This window comes from Thalassophryne amazonica, chromosome 7 (assembly GCF_902500255.1).
Source record: "Thalassophryne amazonica chromosome 7, fThaAma1.1, whole genome shotgun sequence".
In the NCBI taxonomy this organism is placed as follows: domain Eukaryota; kingdom Metazoa; phylum Chordata; class Actinopteri; order Batrachoidiformes; family Batrachoididae; genus Thalassophryne; species Thalassophryne amazonica.
The window spans coordinates 113,794,932-113,815,003 of NC_047109.1; the positions used below are offsets into that span (position 1 = coordinate 113,794,932).

A 20,072-nucleotide genomic window follows, 5' to 3' on the forward strand; every position below is an offset into this window, starting at 1 on the left:
TAATTAATTGTAAATGGTTAAAATACATGGATGATACAAAAAGTGAAAACACTTATTTCCTTTGTGTTCCATTCAAAAATCAAATGACAAAAATAAAGTAATAACAAAATGATAACAATAATAATAATAGTGTGTATATGACAAGAACCCAAACAATTTCTAAATACATTAAGACAGTAAATTAACAGTACAAATTACATAATTAACAGAAACAACAGGGTTGAGTTCCTCTTCTAAAAACTGTTGAGGTCTAATGTTCTAAAAACATTCTGGACTCACACACCATTCCAACTCATTAAACAAGTTTTGCTTAATTTATTACCACCCTTGAAACATGTCACCTACCTACTTTACAAACACAACCCAATCTACAGCCCGTGGATCCCCACAGGCAACATGCTAGTCTCTCTGTACTTTACCATCTATACATGAATTCCTCATTCTCACAGATTTAACTTCCTTCCAGTGTCGGCACATCCAGTCATTTCATTGTTATGAAACCCCTCAACATATCCCAGTTGAGTGCACATAAAATATCAGAGGTATAAATCAGTCTTCACCAAAAAGAGTAAACTAGAGCTGAGGGCACGAGAAGGAGGAGGTGAAGCAGCTGTCATCATATTTCTCCATGACTACTGCTTAGTAATAATTGCCCGACACATGCAGGCAGACTTGAAAACGCCCCCCTCAAATTTGGCTGTGTATTTTATTTGACTTCAGCTCTTCCCGTGCTGCTGGTGCCTGAAATCAACAAACCAAGTGGGGAACGCAAATCTGGGCAAAGCTAACCTACGGACACATGGACACACAAGATGCTTACTGGTGGCTTTTTTTTTCCTGTGGTGCCCAGTAAGAAAAGTGGCGTCGACTGAATGAAAAGCAGCCTCACCTGGAGCAGCTGTGAGTGTGCACAGCCCCTACAGGGAGGAGCTAGATCAAAATGTTGATTCACTGCCATGTTGACGTACAAAGGTTTGTAATGAAGGGGAATAATTACCTGTATTTACAGAGAAAACCTGAAGGTTGACAGGCCTGTTTATAGCGCCACGTTGGCCAACAGCTGTCAACTGGGTTTTACACGAAGCAGACCAGGATGTGCTGACAACATCTATTTACAAAACAGCTGCGGCGCTAACAGCGACTAATGCTAAATGCGGGAGCGAGACGGACCACCAACCTTAAAGTGTGCAGGCTCTTTCAGCATTGGCTTCGACCATCGTCTCGTGTGCCAAATGGTAGCATTGTTAGATTTGTTATTCAAAGTATAATCATGGCAACACACTGACGCTCAATCTTAAAGACACACAAACATCCTCACCTTGAGTAAACAAATGTGTGAAGACAACGTGACGACAATGCGGACGCACCCCTATGCAGTGTTTTGTGTGTCAGCATTGGCCAGGCCTGGTTGATCATGCACGTTTGCCAACATGGCAACGTGACGTCAGTGGAGTTCCAGAGTACAGTGGTTTAGATTAGAACGTCGACACCCCCAAACAAACACAAAACAAACGCCTGCGCTGGAATTTAAAGTAACGAGTCGTCGCGAACAGCTCTTCCACTCTCTGGACCTGGAAGCTTCAAATCCAATGGAATACTGAGGTGTGATGATTGGGAAGAATCCAGGTTGTTCTGGTATTTATATTTGTGTTTACTTTTTGTAAATTGTTTTTTACTTCTACTTTTGATACCCTGTGTGCTAGTGTCCAATGCTGCTGGAACCTCAATTTTCATGAGGGAGTCTTCCCAAGGGATTAATTAAATTCTATCTAATCTAATGAAATCACAGCAGTTGCTCCAAGGAGCTTCACAAGAGCAAAATCTACCATTTGGGTGATAGCTCGCTCTAGAAACCACCACAACAATAATAATTAAAATTGAAAACGATTAACATACATAAGCACTATGAGGTACACGCATGTTATCAAGCTAGCTCAGGCTAACAGGCTTGTTAATTTTGGATGAGATGTTTGATTAATGCATATATTTGTAAACTGGGTGGTTGTTCCTACAAGAATTGGTTCCGGTGTGGGTATCAAAAACAATGACCAGCATCAATAACTGTGGAAACAATAGTTTGGGCTAACGTCACCCAGCTATTGTAACTTGCTAAGTACTGCTAACCACTGCTAACTGGTGCTAACCATGCTAACACAGAAATAGTACTACAATTTCACTTAACAGAAATACTGGAGCACAGAATTTTAGTGCGGCGGTGTATAAAAACAGTATGAATGACTTTTCCTTTAGTTTGAGGATTTGTGCTGCTTTGCAACAGAAGGATAAACTTGATCAGGTTCACAAAGCAGAAGCACAAAAACTTGAAGAGATTTTTAAAGGCAGTGTTACTGAGTCCTGTGTCGGGTCTCTAACGCTGGGTACATTACTCGATGACAGGGTGTTAGAGAAACGATCGCTGCTGTTGGGCCTGATGTGTGCTCTTCATGTGTTTGCCAAGCACAACACTCAGAGGCGACGGTGCTGCTCCATACTAATCGAGTCAGTATGCTGCTAGTCAGAGAGACGCTCTGCAGCAGCAGATTGACTCCCGGCGTCAGGGTACATTAATAATATCACATGCAGGCACACAGGTAATAAAATGCATCTTCCACGAGGTGCTTAAACACTGCAGCTACTGGCAAAAATGGTAAAAGAAAAAAAACAAACAAACAAAAGAAATACACATATGAATTGAGAATTCTCCAGTTAAAAATAATAACAACACACTGTCTTTTACTGCACCTGAAAATAATTCAGTTTTATAATGGTTTCTTGTTTTCTGAAAATGTAAATAAAAACAGAATACAATGATTTTCAAATCCTCTTCAACCTATATTCAATGAATACACCACAAAGACAAGATATTTAATGTTCAAACTGATAAACTTTATTGTTTTTGTACAAATATTTGCTCATGTTGAAATGGGAGGCCTGCAACACGTTTCAAAAAAGCTGAGACAGTGGTATGTTTACCACTGTGTTACATCACCTTTCCTTCTAACAACACTCAATAAGCGTTGGGAACTGAGGACACTAATTGTGCAGCTTGTAGGTGGAATTCTTTCTCATTCTTGCTTGATGTACGACTTCAGTTGTTCAACAGTCCGGGGTCTCCGTTGTCATATTTTGCACTTCATAATGCGCCACACATTTTCAATGGGTGACAGGTCTGGACTGCAGGCAGGCCAGTCTAGTACCCGCCTCTTTTACTACGAAGCCACGCTGTTGTAAACACGTGCAGACTGTGTCTGCATGACAGATTTTTAACTTGCACTTGTAGATGTAGTGATGACCTGTGTTACTGAAATGGTTTTCTGAAGTGTTCCTGAGACCACGCGGTAAGATCCTTTACACCAATGATGTCGGTTTTTTAATGCAGTGCCGCTGAGGGATCAACTGGTCCTGAGGGATTGGCCTTGCCACTTACATGTAGAAAGTTCTCCAGATTCTCTGAATCTTCTGATTGTATTATGGACTGTAGATGATGGAACCCATTAATTCCTTGCATTGAACATTGACAAAACATTGTTCTTAAACTGTTGGACTATTTTTCATGCAGTTGTTCACAAAGTGGTGATTCATCACCCATCTTGCTTGTGAATGGCTGAGACTTTTAGGGATGCTCCTTTTATACTCAATCATGACACTCACACTGTTTCCAATTAGGTGTTCTTTGAGCATTCATCAATTTTTCCAGTCTTTTGTTGCCCTGTCTCAACTTTTTTGAAACATATTGCAGGCATCCATTTCAAAATCAGCAAATTTTCTGCAAAAAATAATGAAGTTTATCATTTGAACATTAATATCTTGTCTTTGTGGTGTATTCATTGAATATAGGTTGAAGAGGATTTGCAAATCATTGTATTCTGTTTTTATTTACATTTTACACAACATCCCAAACTTCATTGGAATTAGGGTTGTGTAAACAAAATCAGAAAAACTTAAAGTTTAACTGAAATGACAAAATCTTTCCTTTTTACCTCTGCCAACAAAGTTGGAGGAGGTTATGTTTTCACCCCTGTTTGTTTGTTTGTTTGTTTGTTTGTTTGTTTGTTTGTTTGTTTTAGAGGGCTGCACTGGTATTGGGTCCACAGGACCCAATGCAAATCTCACAAGAGCAGTAAGAACTTGCTAGAACCGGCAAGAAAAAAAAAAAAAAAAAATCACTGCGGGTTCAGAAGCAAACAGGATGACTCATTCAACAAAGGAGAATAGCTTAAAAGTATGCGTGTCACACGCTACTTTCATCTTAAACAGAATGTCTTTAATTTAACAGGAACAGCAACAGGTACATATCACAGACAAGAGTTACCGTAGCAACACTGCATGCCCATATTGGCACATATATATGAAACCATCTTTAAACTGAAATGAAACAAACAACCCCATGGATCTCTTTATTAATAGCTAAATGATGTGTTCTCTCCCGCAGGACAGGAGGAGACACAAAATCAGTGCATCCTGTACTTGTGTGGGCAAAAATTCTCAGACTTTCATGGGTGCAGCGGGACTGGACATACACATTGCGGGAACAGGTGGGAGTGTAACACACACGTTGCCGGTGCAGGCGGTAATGGTCCAAATTTCAACGGGGGCAGAAGAAGAAATTAGTCCCGTGCAGGGCTCTAGTTTGTTTGTTTGTCTGTTTGTGAACAGCCTCTAACCCACAATTTTTCATATATAGTTATGAAATTTTTACTGTGCGATTTTTGGTGATAGAGTGATGCCATAATATGTGGTTTTGTGTGCATTCTTCATACTATTCATCATACTAATACGGCACAGTAGTCTTGTTTGAACCCTGCGTGATATTGCAGGATTTGACCACTTATGGGGACCTGCGCTCCGCTGTGCAATATATACACAGTATAACTCACATGGATAAATGCTGGACTGTTTTGTTTTGGCTGCAATCACCGAAGCAGTTGAGCAGTGAGCAGGAGACGTCATGTTGGTAAGTGTTAGCCGACACAGCTAACCAGAGTAGTTCTGTTCTCTCGCCTGCAAACCGCCTTGACACGTTTGAGCGCCGGCTCACAAACAAACTGTACAACATGTCCACTTTCCACTGCTCATCACTTTTTTCTTTGCATTTCACTTTGTTTGTGTTTAATTTGCCCCCAAAACCCATGAAAATGCTGTGGTTTGTCTCCCGGAAGTAGAGAAATTACGTCATATGCGTCATATTTACCCCTTTAGCGCTCAACCTCAAACAAGACTGCAGTGCCCAATAATAATAGAGCTACTATAATATTTATGCAGATTTTCTTCTTCCTTTTGATTTATCATAGTATAAACATATTTCAATGTCTTTGCATTTCATTATATCGGCCATTTCAATGAATACAATTGTTCAGATACAAATTTGGGACCAGTTTTGTGGGAAAATATATTAAAGTCTCCCAAAGTCAAAGGTTGTGACCAACAGAAAGGTGAAATGTATCTACATATGACTGTTTAATAATAACTCTAGAATCACACGTTAGCTACAAGCAACAGAGGCAAATCGATGACTTGTCATTCATTTCCAATCAGAGCGGGCGTTTTGCAGCGACAAAAGACAGCGGTCGCTATGCTGGAAGCTAAGTGGGACCAAAATAGCCAACAAGTCTATTTTAAATGCTGAGTGAGGTGAAAAAAAAAACCCTTTACTTTACTGTTGCACAAAATGTCTAAAAAATGTATTTAAATTTTAAAATATGCAAATGCAGTAGTGTGGAAATAAACCAGAAGGGCATTAAACCGCTGATTCTTATCAGCTTAACCACATAATCTCGTGTGAGTGGCTCTTTAAGGTTCTTGCATTTTTGTGTGAACAGCAGCGAGTCGCTTTTTATTGTCAAACTGTTGGTGCATCTTTTGCTGTTTGTTCATCTTTTTCAAATGTGGGTGCAAAGTGGAGCCCCCTGAGGATGTGCAGAGTGTTGGTGACGTACTTGGACTACGGGGTGGCCTCCAGACAAAGCCTTCACGGCCCCTCGACTGCCCTCCGTCTCATAGTGAGCCCTGTGGTGGGACTTTGGCTGGACCTCAATCTGGAGGCTGTAGGGGTTGGAGCAGGACGGAAGCTGCCAGTCGAGAGCCGGCAGAGACGGGCTGCAACAACACAACATGCTGGATGTCAGTGAATTACAGCAGGGAAAAACTCAAACAAGACAATAACACAATGAATCCTTACTACGAGAGGTTTTCCAAGCTATACATACAACTTAATGACAATTTGTGTCAAGGTTTGTTGTGGTCTGGAGGTAAAGTGTTGGTGGTGATGGTCTAGTGGTTAAGCATTGGGCTTGAGACCAGAGGATCCTCCGTTCAAACCCCAGCCTGACTGGAAAATCACTAAGGGCTCTTGGGCAAGGTCCTTAATCCCCAGGTTGCTCCTGATGTGTAGTGAGTACCTTGTATGGCAGCACCCTGACATCACTGTGTGAGTGTGTTTGTGTGAATGGATGACAGTGAGGCATCATTGTAAAGTGCTTTGAGTGTCTGATGCAGATGAAAAAGCGCTATATAAATGCAGTCCATTTACCAATTACCATGTTCTGAGGTACACAGTGATGCGGAGAAGCCAGGAAACATTTTAAATTTCTTGTAAATTTGCGATACAAGGGCAGCACGATGGTTTAGTGGTTAGCACTGTTGCCTCACAGCAAGAAGGTCATGGGTTTGATTCTCCCCTGTGGCCTTTCTGTGTGGAGTTTGCATGTTCTCCTCATGTTTGCGTGGGTTCCATCCAGGTGTTCCGGCTTCCTCCCACATCCAAAGACATGCAGGTTAGGTGGACTGGAAATTTTCAAATGTCCAGGTGTCCCTTGTAAAAGAGGTCTCAATGGGACTAACCCATTTAAATAAAGGTAAAATTTAAAAATGCAAGATTGGCATGGAGCTTGTTTTCATTAAAGTGCATAAAAAAATAGAACTGAAGTGGAATAAAATATGTTGGGTCATAGTCAGACCTCAAGGTCAAATTTCCTGCTCCTGGTTAACATATGAAGATGAAAATGGTCAATGTGACAAAGAATTTGGTGAACAAAATAAAGACCTGCGTTTGATACCCATCAACCGTTTGTGTCCTTGGACAAGAAACTTCATCTGCATTGTCCCAGTGACCTAAGGTGACAACTGGTGGTCTTTGGTACGTCTCATTGGAAGATCCCAAGTTGCCACTGGAATGACTTTGTGTCAAACAAGTGGTTACGTAGAGAAACTCAGATGAGAAGCATCAGTTGCACTGTGAGGAAACATCACAGAAGCCATGTGGTGTGTTTCTCTGTGCGTGATCCAGCATGTAGGTGCCTCAGGGTTGAGGACCACAGAAGCTACAAAAGGCCAAGTGGCCATCTGGCTGCAGCAGATAGATCTTCACTTTCAAGATGTGGGGAAGGATTGGTTGTCTGCTTAGGTAGATGGTATCCAGGATCTGGGGTGGTTCTGTGGTGTGGTGGATGCAGCGATGTGTAGTGCCAGCACTTGCTGCCAGACTTTACTTGTCCCAGTCGACCTAGCTCCAAATGGGTGCCAGCCTTGCCTGGGGAAGTAACCTATGTTGGACTGGCTTCCCATCCATGAAGAGTTGTAGACTTTCATCTGCTTCACATGGCAGAATCCAATGATAAGCACCAGCAGTGATGGGCTGCAGCTATCATGTCAACATGGACAAACCTTGTTGAATCTATGTCATGAAAAATTGAGGAAGTTCTGAAGGCAAAAGGGGTCCAACCTGGTATGAGCAAGGTGTACCTATTAAGTGGCTGGTGAGTGTGTATTGTGGTGTGTTGTGTGTGTACGGTACACATCAGCTCCACGATGCATTTCATTCTAAAATAAGATGTTAATGATATTAGGTGAAAGGTTTGGCCTGCAGTAGATACCAATACACCCACCGGTTTTGGTCGTTTGTAGAAGTATCCACTATAATAAGCATTTTTTTACTATATATTTCCCCCATCCTGTTCTTGACTTTCACATATTGCGTGTGATTAACCAAAATAGAAAGTGTGATGTCACATTTTTCCAGCACTCCAACACTGCCAAGGAAGTCTAAGTCCAAAATGATACAAACTTGCATTAGCTTCGAATTAGAGACAATTTTCTGGGATCCAACGGTCTTGGTACCTCTCCATTTCATCATGGTCTATAATCGAATCATCGAAGTCACTGGCTGACGTGTGTAATTCATTCAGGCTGGGTAATAATTAGTGGACTTTTTCGACGAAATGAGACCAGACGAGTGTGTTTTGTATTATGTGACAGGCACAGATGCCGACGCTGACAGCGGGAAGGAAGATATTTCTGGCGTATAACAACAAATCTCACATGGGTGTTCTTGGATGAAACCGTTATCAATTACAATTTGACAGCTATAAAACTATAAATGACAGCCACGTCCTCTGTGCAGACTGTGGCATTAGAGGAGGGTTCAGGCAACGGCACGCCCTGTGCCCGAGCGCCATATCCCAGTTGGCGTCCCTTAACATCATTGTTCTGGAGATGACTCGTCACAGCTTCCCTCATGAACACCGTGGAGATATCCGAATCAAAACAAACAAGTGCAAGACAATATTTCTCCACACCAGATGCCTGGTAAACCCGGAGCCACTGACCCAGTGAAGGATGGCTGAACTGAAACCGATCTCTGGCATCTTTGTGGAACTCAGGGCCTGTTTGTTGACCCAAAACAAACTGACTTCCCCCAGCAGGGTTTTATCTACCCATTCTGTGCATGACATCATGTTAGCTACAGGGACAGAGATGGGCTGATGGCGCGACGGGCCGGAGCAGCAAGACGGCTGATTAATCCGCAGACTGCTTCCCCTTCAGCTGTGCCTGTCACCGTTGCTTCCTGTTGCTCCCTATCTTAACCAAACACTTGATTTCCAACAGGACACCCTGCTATTGACTTGGAAAAAATGACCAGGATTACACGCGAAATTTACCTTCCTGAAAAGCTAAAACAATTAATGATATAGTTTAGTGGCTTATGTTTGTGTGAAGGTTGGTGGTATTTGCTATAAATACTGATGCTTCTGTGAAATATGCTTTATTACACAACACCTGAATAGATCCTTGTCATTTGATTGGTGGTTTGTACGTCACGTGATATGGATTATTCATACCATTTGCCATTGTATTCCACTGACCGTGCAATTTTGGTTCTATTTAGCGTGCAATTTTGGCCCTATACGTTTTGTGGTATTGCACACCGCTACAACCACGCATGCTCACACTAGCGGTGATAGGGCTTAGTTTAAAACATGGCGGGGTTTGTTTTTGCACGGCATCAGGCACGGACTACATTGTCGGGATTGGCTTTGAACTATTTGACTGTTTTCGCAAGTTGACTGAGAACAATTTTGGATTGGATTGCAATTTAAAATTGTTGGACTATTTGGAACCTCTGGATGTCAAAGGACCAGTGACGCACACCAAAATGTAAGTCAGTTTTCCCTTGTTTATAAATTAATAAAATATCAAATGACAAGGATCTATTTTAGGCGTTATATAAAACAATGTTTTTCATTTGTGCAATGGTAAGAATATTTTATTCAGTGAAAGTTGAATATTCTTACCATTGCACTCGTAAACATTCATTATTTGTATACTATTGCAACCCCTGTGGATAAATCCATTTTAATCTCATTGAAATTCCCAAAATAACAAGACTTAAAACATATATTTTAGTAAATTTAATTAATGAAGTATGTAAAACCTCCAAGAAACAATAGCTAAGTAAATTTATAGATTTCTTTGGTCACAGCATTTCTGAAATATGACTTGATAAATAAAATCAACTTCAATGATTGAACAGATGACAGCTAAATTTATTAATGTCACATAATACATTGGTAACAGGCAAACTTACCATGAAACCCACGAGTGCCACATACTGTAATGATAATGGGTGCTAGCAGGCTATCATTAGCATGAAAATTCACTAGCATCGCATAACACAATGCTAGCAGGCTAACAGTAGCATGATCTGAGTGCCTCCCTAGTGTGCTTAAAAAACATGCTTGGAATTACAATTTTGCTAAAAAAATAACAATAATAAAATTACTGCAGGTAAATTTACATGAAATAAAGACACTGTAAAGATGTTAATTATGTGTCATTTTGAAGTTTCTTTTGCTGCACAGACTAACATACTGTGTAACAGACACACAGGTTTAGATACTAGTTGGCGGAAGAGAAGTCTTTTCGAGGTGAAGAACATGCAATTTTGGAATATTTGCTTTTTGATAAAGCCTTTGAAGATTAAAAACTAAAACAAAATTGTTGTTGCAATAAATTAAGAGACGTAAAGCAGTCGGTGCTGTTGGCTGAATTGTTTTGTTCTTTGTGTTGTCTGCAAAATTTAAAAGTAATCCTTCGGCAGAAGGTTGGAAACCATAAATCTGTCTCAATAAGTAAACACTTGAGTGCGTTTCACCGTCTTCTCCAAGCAATTTACAAGCAGGGCTGCTGGGTCATTTTCAGCGTCAACACTTCAATTTACCATGAAGTCATTCTGTCCCATCTTCTGAATTTATGTACTTTAATTTGATCACAGCAATTCAACAAGAGCTTGACCTACCTGAGGTAAGGCTTGGGTTTAGACCAGTAGTAGGGATGCTGGGGCACATCAAGATATCCGCCGCAGTACGACTCCTTCTTGAGGGGCAGACGGGTGGTATACTCTTCATGGCAGAGCTCCCCTTCTTGGCCCAGATCCTCCCCACCTGGCTCCACCTTCAAGCTCATGGAGGCTGCGTGGTCCAGCATGGTCTTGCGTGTCTTCACTGGGATCGCTTCCCCCATGTCTACCACACCATCTGTGGTTAGAGCGTTGATGGCAGCCACAATGGCAGAGTTGGTGTACTGGTTGGTGTTGGCAAGCCAGTTTTCATCTGTGATGCTTACCCTCGGCGATCCATTAGGGGAGGGGGCAGGAGACTGCTTAGGTGAGCATGATGTTTGACAAAAAGGAGGACCATTGAAACTGTACTTCCTCTTCCCACTAGTGCCAGCACTGCCTCCACTGTATGATGGGGAGTCAGGTCTGGAACCACGAGGTTGAGCAGGCCAGCCTTCCTCAGCCATGGCTCCGATCTGAGGTGAGGTCGATGGTGAATCATGAGGGGAAGCTGAAGGGCCAGTGGCAAGTGGGCAGGACAGGAGTGAGGGTGTGCCTTTGGGAGAAACACAAGGTGACTGCCAGGGGGAGTTCTGCGGAGAGTTGTCGTAGTTATAGAAACCAGACTCGTAGGATGATGCCTCAGAGTTACAGCTTCGTGAGGAAATGCTACTCGCTGGGCTGAGGCAGGTGGGATCGCGGTAGCCGTCTGCATTGGGCAGCGTCAGCGTCACGATGGAATTAACCCCTCTCTTGATGATGTGGTCATCACTGCAACCCTCCTCGACCTCATCTTCGGGATACTGACTGTAGGCAGTGATCTCAATACGAGGGCTTTCCAGGGATGGAGCCCCGTTGGGTCTCATGCTGTGGGGCAGGTAATAGCCCGAAGCGGGGTGGTTGTCATATCCTGTTTGGTGGCAAGATGACACTGAGATGACTGGGCTGGACTGTAAGGTGTGGTACTGAGTGGCCAAACAGGGGTTTCCCATGCCCAGTGGAACGGACAGGGTAACATTTGGTGCATAGCTGTATGCATCTGAAAACAATAACAAAAAAAGATATTTTAAATGGAATCGTGCAAAGTGTTTAAAAAGGTTACACTGCTGTGGTAATAACTGTTGAGGATATGCTTGAGCAGACATTTCCTACATCCACTTACTCCAATTAAGGGTCACGTGGTGCTGAAGCCCATCCCAGCAGTCAAACAGTGACAGAAGGGGCACACCCCGGACAGGACGCCAGTCTGTCGCACGGCTACATATCAACAAAGTCATCCACACTCACCTATGATCAAAGTCAAAGTTTCGAACTCTCCTAACCTGCATGTCTTTGGAAGTGGGAGGAAGACGGAGCACCCCAAGGAAACTCACAAAAACACAGCTATTCCACGCAAACTCTCCCACTGTGAGGCAACAGTCCTAACCCCGAAGCCACTGTGCTGGCATCATCACTTTTACAGTCAGGTAAATATCTCTGGAGTAGGACGTTCTCCAACATGCACCAGCACGGTGCTGCAAAAAAAAAAAAAAAAAAAAAATAGATAAATGACACTGACCTGATTGGAGGTAAGAAGAAGAAGGGCCTTATGGTCATTTTATATACATACAACGAAATTTGCTCAATGCATTAGTTAGACACACTCCAAACAGTAGGAGCAGTGGGCAGTCACAGTCCAGTGTCTGGAGACCAACTGCAGGTCCGGAGATGGTGCCTTGGTCAAAGGCACAGAAAGAAGTACCATGACATCCTTAATCTGCATGTTTGGATTCAAACCCCTGACCTTCTCGGTGTGCGGCAGCAGCATTCTGCCCAGTAAAAATGCAACCAGCTAAGAGCTTTCCAGCACATTTCAGGGAGTACTGGGAAAAAAAAGAAAAACTAAACATGTCTTGGCTTTTGTAATGTTCATTTTATTTACCTGCTTGTTGAACCAAAGACACTTGAATTTGTGAAAAATAAACATGACAAATTGATTTAACAAATTGCTTAAGTATTCCATTATTCAGTGTATCTGTACAATATGAAGCAAGTACTGTCTGGAATCTACTGGTACTCATTAGAACACAGAACAGAAAACAAACTGTGCATCATATTGTAATTTGAGCAGCACAGCCTCAAGGTTTTTTAGGGGTTTTTTGTGAAACGTGTCACATTTTCGTGATGTGGTGAAGTTCCAGTCATTATTTTTAACCCTAACCATAGCCTTAACACTAACCCCCTGAAACTGTCACCGCAAATTTCGTGATACAGTCATGAAATGTGTTACGTTTTCATGACAGTATCTCAAAGTAATAGATTAAATCATTTTTGATGATGCTATCACAAAGATGAATTTCAGATGTTTGTTTGTCCCTCAACTTTTCCAAGTTCTTGTTAGTCAGATTTTTTTTTTTTGAGAAAAGTCAATGTCATTGGTGTCAAATTCAAAATCATTATTAATCACTTGAGTGTCCACTGAACTTGGCACATACATGTACTGTAGGTGGGCTTGAGAACTGACCAGGTTGATCTTTTCACTCTGCTTTGGACCAAACTTTGCACACATATGAAGGTTGGTTCTGAAATTGCTCATCCAAGGTCAAATTTTTCAAAGGCCAATCACTGAAGTCAAGGTCATTGAGGTCAAAAACGCTGCTCCGCGTTCACGCGTATTGTACCTCATCCCTGTAAGTGTGCCTTCAAGTCACCAAGTGCCTGACCACTCTCTCAACATCTGGAGAAGTTTAGCAGTCATCTCAACACTGGTTCTGTCTGTGGCCGCTGTGTAGTCGCGCTCTGCCGCTCTGTTTGTTTGATCGGTGTATCTCCGGCTCGACTGGGCACTCCTCGCTGTCATATACGCTCTGCAGGAATTTCTCCAGCAGTGCTGATGGATGCTTTATTTGATTGATTGCATCACTCACTGAGTGAATTAGGCCCTCCCCTGTGGAAACCTGACAGCACTCTCACATCACTCTGAACTTGTGATTAAGTCGAGGAGAGTCTGCTGCAGCGTTACGCACAGATGTACAGTGAAGCGCATTCAAACAAAGGCACGCACGGGCAAGTGCAAACACAGAGTGGAAACACACATAGAGACGGGCAGCTGCAGCTGTAATTAAAATTATTCATGCTGCAAGCAGGGTGGTGATGTGAATACAATTTAAAGACAAGGCATGAGGTTGGGGCTTTAGGAAACATTTATTTATGTGCATTTGAGTGATTTGGAGTACATAAAGTTGAGTTTAATTAAAAAAAAAATGTCGATAAGCAGTGAGTGACTTAGTCCATCTCTACCATAATGTAGGCAATAACTCAGATACAATAAATGCTACCATCTTGTAACTCAACACATTAAAACAGCAGATAATAGGGTCAAACCCTGTTGCACCAAGTGAACCTTAAGGCACTCGATCAATCAAAAGAGCTACTTTTCTTTGCCTATGTAACATTCCACAGACATACTGCCACCTGCTGATTGGTTCATGAGGTGGCCACAATTGGCAAAGCTTCTGGGGAAAACCTGGTCTTGTTAGGAGAGACGGCATCCATCCCACTTTGGATGGAGCAGCTCTCATTTCTAGAAATCTGGCCTATTTTCTTAAATCCTCCAAACCGTGACTATCCAGGATTGGGACCAGGAAGCAGAGTTGTAGTCTTACACACCTCTCTGCAGCTTCTCTCCCCCTGCCATCCCCTCATTACCCCATCCCCACAGAGACGGTGCCTGCTCCCAGACCACCAACAACCAGTAAAAATCTATTTAAGCATAAAAATTCAAAAAGAAAAAATAATATAGCACCTTCAACTGCACCACAGACTAAAACAGTTAAATGTGGTCTATTAAACATTAGATCTCTCTCTTCTAAGTCCCTGTTAGTAAATGATATAATAATGGATCAACATATTGATTTATTCTGCCTTACAGAAACCTGGTTACAGCAGGATGAATATGTTAGTTTAAATGAGTCAACACCCCCGAGTTACACTAACTGTCAGAATGCTCGTAGCACGGGCCGAGGTGGAGGATTAGCAGCAATCTTCCACTCCAGCTTATTAATTAATCAAAAACCCAGACAGAGCTTTAATTCATTTGAAAGCTTGTCTCTTAGTCTTGTCCATCCAAATTGGAAGCCCCAAAAACCAGTTTTATTTGTTATTATCTATCGTCCTCCTGGTCGTTACGGTGAGTTTCTCTGTGAATTTTCGGACCTTTTGTCTTACTTAGTGCTTAGCTCAGATAAGATAATTATAGTGGGCGATTTTAACATCCACACAGATGCTGAGAATGACAGCCTCAACTCTGCATTTAATCTATTGTTAGACTCGATTGGCTTTGCTCAAAATGTAAATGAGTCCACCCACCACTTTAATCATACCTTAGATCTTGTTCTGACTTATGGTATGGAAATTGAAGATTTATGTATTCCCTGAAAACCCCCTTCTGTCTGATCATTTCTTAATAACATTTACATTTACTCTGATGGACTACCCAGTAGTGGGGAATAAGTTTCATTACAGTAGAAGTCTTTCAGAAAGCGCTGTAACTAGGTTTAAGGATATGATTCATTCTTTATGTTCTCCAATGCCATATACCAACACAGGGCAGAGTAGCTACCTAAACTCTGTGAGTGAGATAGATTATCTCGTCAATAGTTTTATATCCTCATTGAGGACAACTTTGGATGCTGTAGCTCTTCTGAAAAAGAGAGCCTTAAATCAGAAGTGCCTGACTCCGTGGTATAACTCACAAACTTGCAGCTTAAAGCAGATAACCCGTAAGTTGGAGATGAAATGGCGTCTCACTAATTTAGAAGATCTTCACTTAGCCTGGAAAAAGAGTCTGTTGCTCTATAAAAAAGCCCTCCGTAAAGCTAGGACATCTTACTACTCATCACTAATTGAAGAAAATAAGAACAACTCCAGGTTTCTTTTCAGCACTGTAGCCAGGCTGACAAAGAGTCAGAGCTCTATTGAGCCGAGTATTCCTTTAACTTTAACTAGTAATGACTTCATGACTTTCTTTGCTAATACAATTTTAACTATTAGAGAAACAATTACTCATAACCATCCCAAAGACATATCGTTCTCTTTGGCTGCTTTCAGTGATGCCGGTATTTGGTTAGACTCTTTTTCTCCAATTGTTCTGTCTGAGTTATTTTCATTAGTTACTTCCTCCAAACCATCAACATGTCTATTAGACCCCATTCCTACTTGGCTGCTCAAGGAAGCCCTACCATTAATTAATGCTTCGATGTTAAATATGATCAATCTATCTTTATTAGTTGGCTATGTACCACAGGCTTTTAAGGTGGCAGTAATTAAACCATTACTTAAAAAGCCATCACTTGACCCAGCTATCTTAGCTAATTATAGGCCAATCTCCAACCTTCCTTTTCTCTCAAAAATTCTTGAAAGGGTAGTTGTAAAACAGCTAACTGATCATCTGCAGAAGAATGGTCTATTTGAAGAGTTTCAGTCAGGTTTTAGAATTCATCATAGTACAGAAACAGCATTAGTGAAGGTTACAAATGATCTTCTTATGGCCTCAGACAGTGGACTCATCTCTGTGCTTGTTCTGTTAGACCTCAGTGCTGCTTTTGATACTGTTGACCATAAAATTTTATTACAGAGATTAGAGCATGCCATAGGTATTAAAGGCACTGCGCTGCGGTGGTTTGAATCATATTTATCTAATAGATTACAATTTGTTCATGTAAATGGGGAATCTTCTTCACAGACTAAGGTTAATTATGGAGTTCCACAAGGTTCTGTGCTAGGACCAATTTTATTCACTTTATACATGCTTCCCTTAGGCAGTACTATTAGACAGCATTGCTTAAATTTTCATTGTTACGCAGATGATACTCAGCTTTATCTATCCATGAAGCCAGAGGACACACACCAATTAGCTAAACTGCAGGATTGTCTTACAGACATAAAGACATGGATGACCTCTAATTTCCTGCTTTTAAACTCAAATAAAACTGAAGTTATTGTACTTGGCCCCACAAATCTTAGAAACATGGTGTCTAACCAGATCCTTACTCTGGATGGCATTACCCTGACCTCTAGGCTGGACTATTGTAATTCATTATTATCAGGTTGTCCTAAAAGTTCCCTGAAAAGCCTTCAGTTAATTCAAAATGCTGCAGCTAGAGTACTGACAGGGACTAGAAGGAGAGAGCATATCTCACCCATATTGGCCTCTCTTCATTGGCTTCCTGTTAATTCTAGAATAGAATTTAAAATTCTTCTTCTTACTTATAAGGTTTTGAATAATCAGGTCCCATCTTATCTTAGGGACCTCATATCACCCCAATAGAGTGCTTCGCTCTCAGACTGCAGGCTTACTTGTAGTTCCTAGGGTTTGTAAGAGTAGAATGGGAGGCAGAGCCTTCAACTTTCAGGCTCCTCTCCTGTGGAACCAGCTCCCAATTCGGATCAGGGAGACAGACACCCTTTCTACTTTTAAGATTAGGCTTAAAAACTTTCCTTTTTGCTAAAGCTTGTAGTTAGGGCTGGATCAGGTGACCCTGAACCATCCCTTAGTTATGCTGCTATAGACTTAGACTGCTGGGGGGTTCCCATGATGTACTGAGTGTTTCTTTCTCTTTTTGCTCTGTATGCACCACTCTGCATTTAATCATTAGTGATTGATCTCTGCTCCCCTCCACAGCATGTCTTTTTCCTGGTTCTCTCCCTCAGCCCCAACCAGTCCCAGCAGAAGACTGCCCCTCCCTGAGCCTGGTTCTGCTGGAGGTTTCTTCCTGTTAAAAGGGAGTTTTTCCTTCCCACTGTCGCCAAGTGCTTGCTCACAGGGGGTCGTTTTGACAGTTGGTGTTTTTCTGTAATTATTGTATGGCTTTGCCTTGCAATATGAAGCGCCTTGGGGCAACTGTTTGTTGTGATTTGGCGCTATATAAATGAAATTGATTTGATTTGATTTGATTTGATTTAGTGCAGGTGCTTGTCTTCACCACCGTCAGTTATCACATTTTGGGCAGTTAGCGGATGCTCGATTAATTGTTGCAAATTATGAACAGCTGTGTTTAAAACTCATGCAGTTTGTCTGCCTTTCTAACAATGAACAAGCTATGTTCTTGTCGCTTCTCTCCAACTAGCTAAAATGCTAGCAACGTTAGGAAGGAACATGGTGCCTACTACATGGGCAAATTCTAGATGAAATATATATCAGAACGGGAAAGAGAAAATGGAACTCAAACAAACAAACAAAGAAACAAAAAACAGATAGAAAGTGTGGTTGGGGATAGTGCAGTGTGCAACACATGGGTGTTTCAGATGTTTTGATAAGTTTTTAAGTTAGCGTTGATGAATATGCAGTACTGGCAGAAAGCTTTGTGGTTATCTCAATAATTTAATTCTACTTTTACTATCCCATTCTGTTGGATACTTAGTCCACTATTTGACAATGAGTGGCTCACTCATGTGAAGGTGTGTGCCACACCAGCATCTGACAGATACATCTATGGGATATTATACGGGCTAATCAGAGTTGCTTTTTTCTTGATCTGGTGCATCAAAGTCCACCAGGAAATATTCACTTCATTCTCATGATGTGCACATGTTGATTTTGTGAGTTATACAATGATAGCGTGAACTGTTTTTGAGTTATTGTCTACAGAAGGTGGCTGGGTGGGGACTAAGTCACTCACCCACTCATCTACATTTATGCTGTCCAAGCCCTACTTAGTTACCAACACAGTCAATAATCAAAATAATCACATGTACAATTCAAAAAGAATAAATAAATAGAATTTTTTAATGAAAAAGACACACACACACACACACACTACAACTACTACTACTATGTCCTGGACTATTGCACACAACTGTTCTTTGCATATTCAACATATTTGACTACACTTTATATTCATTACTTTTTTCTCTCTCTCTCTTTCTATTGCTGTGACATTGTAGCTGCTAACAGAGATGCTGCCAGAGTAAATTTCGTTTTAATCTTGTGCAATGACAATAAAACGTCTTCTACTTAAGTAGAAGAGCATCTGTGTGCAAAAAAAAAAAAAACAAAACAAACAAACAAAAAAAAAAACTGTGAAGTGCCACGAGTTGCTCTTTGGTCCAGGGTTCCAGACATAAATTAAAAAAAAAATTAAATAATAACTAGGTGGAGAGATTATATCTTCACACAGGCCTGGGAACGCCTCAGAAAGGGAAGTTTGGGGTCCCCTGCTGGAGCTGCTGCCCTGCAACTCCATTCTGGATATGTGGTTGAAGAAGAGTGAGTGAGTAATAATAATAATAATAATAATAATGCTTTTAATATTATTTTTTCCCTCAGAGTGCCTTGTTTTATTCTCTTTTTGTACTAATAATCAACATTCTGTTGTCATTTCATGCAAGCTCTGCACTCTTACCAATTCCTTGGAATATAACATTATACATTTTGAATCCATCAAAAAAAAAAAAGTTTCAGGAGATGGAGTTATCTTTCATGTTGCAGCAGATTTTTTTTTTTTGGCATTATGCTGTCATAACATTTTCACATTCTGCATGCAGACAGCCTACTGGGCCTCGCTGTCATCGTTGGCACACACATGGAGGTGGCGACTGTTTCAACACGACCGCCTGTTATACTGATAATGTGAATGTTGGTCCCACAGTGAGCTCACGTCAGTCTGAGCAGCACTGAAGGGCTTTTCCCTCACTGCAGCAGCGTGCTATATTTGTTAACCACAACGCTCTGCATCACATGAAATTATGAATGTGTCACACACGCCACATAATGCGTGGGCAGGCCATCTAAAATTAGTTTACGAAGTCTATTTTCATAGCTGATTATGAGCTTCACACAAGTTCCATGAAGCCTTTTGTTTGGCGACCGGTGCCAGTCTAAGAGAGAAATCAATCTGATTTTTAGTTTAACCTCCAGCACAAATTCATTCTCTGAAAATGAAGTTGGAACTTGCAATAGAGATGATAGATAAATAAATAAGATGAATGAGAAACTGTACAGCGCCCTGCGGTACCAACCTCTCTCAGCCTCACGTTGGGCACCTTGTCTGTACTCGAACATGTAGCTGAAATCAAACTCCTGCTCTTCATGCTGGAAACTCATGGCTCCTCCACTGATGACGCCAGCATCTGACAAAAGCCTCGTCTGCTTCCAGCTCGCCCTCTGATGCTTTTCTCTTCTGTGTTTCCCTTTTTTATCAGGCTGAACTGAAGATAATCTCCTGCCCACTTCACCCGGTGTGACACACCTCCTCGCTTCAGGCCTGACTGACTTTGTTTTGAGTCGCAGCTGTTATTATTATGTGTTGAGGTTTTTTTTTTGTTTTTTTTTTTACCATTTTGAAATAAGCGATGCCACAGAGAACTTCACTTCTTCTTGCACTCATTCGAAGACACTGAGGCGTTTGCGCTCTGGTGCGCTGCATGCGCCCCGTCTGCTGCACTATGGAAATGACGCCAGACATTAATTCATGTGATGAAT

General features: G+C 41.5%; 1 protein-coding gene across 1 annotated transcript in view; it reads right to left on the reverse strand.

The window, feature by feature from the left end:
* LOC117514789 (nuclear factor of activated T-cells, cytoplasmic 1-like) overlaps positions 1-19,855 on the reverse strand; it is a 35,787-nt gene extending 15,932 nt beyond the window's left edge. The window contains 3 exon segments of the mRNA XM_034175378.1: positions 5,937-6,096; positions 10,574-11,651; positions 19,610-19,855. Of these exon segments, the coding sequence (XP_034031269.1) occupies positions 5,937-6,096; positions 10,574-11,651; positions 19,610-19,694 (1,323 nt within the window). The 5' untranslated portion in view covers positions 19,695-19,855.
* Positions 19,856-20,072: the final 217 nt, after the last annotated feature.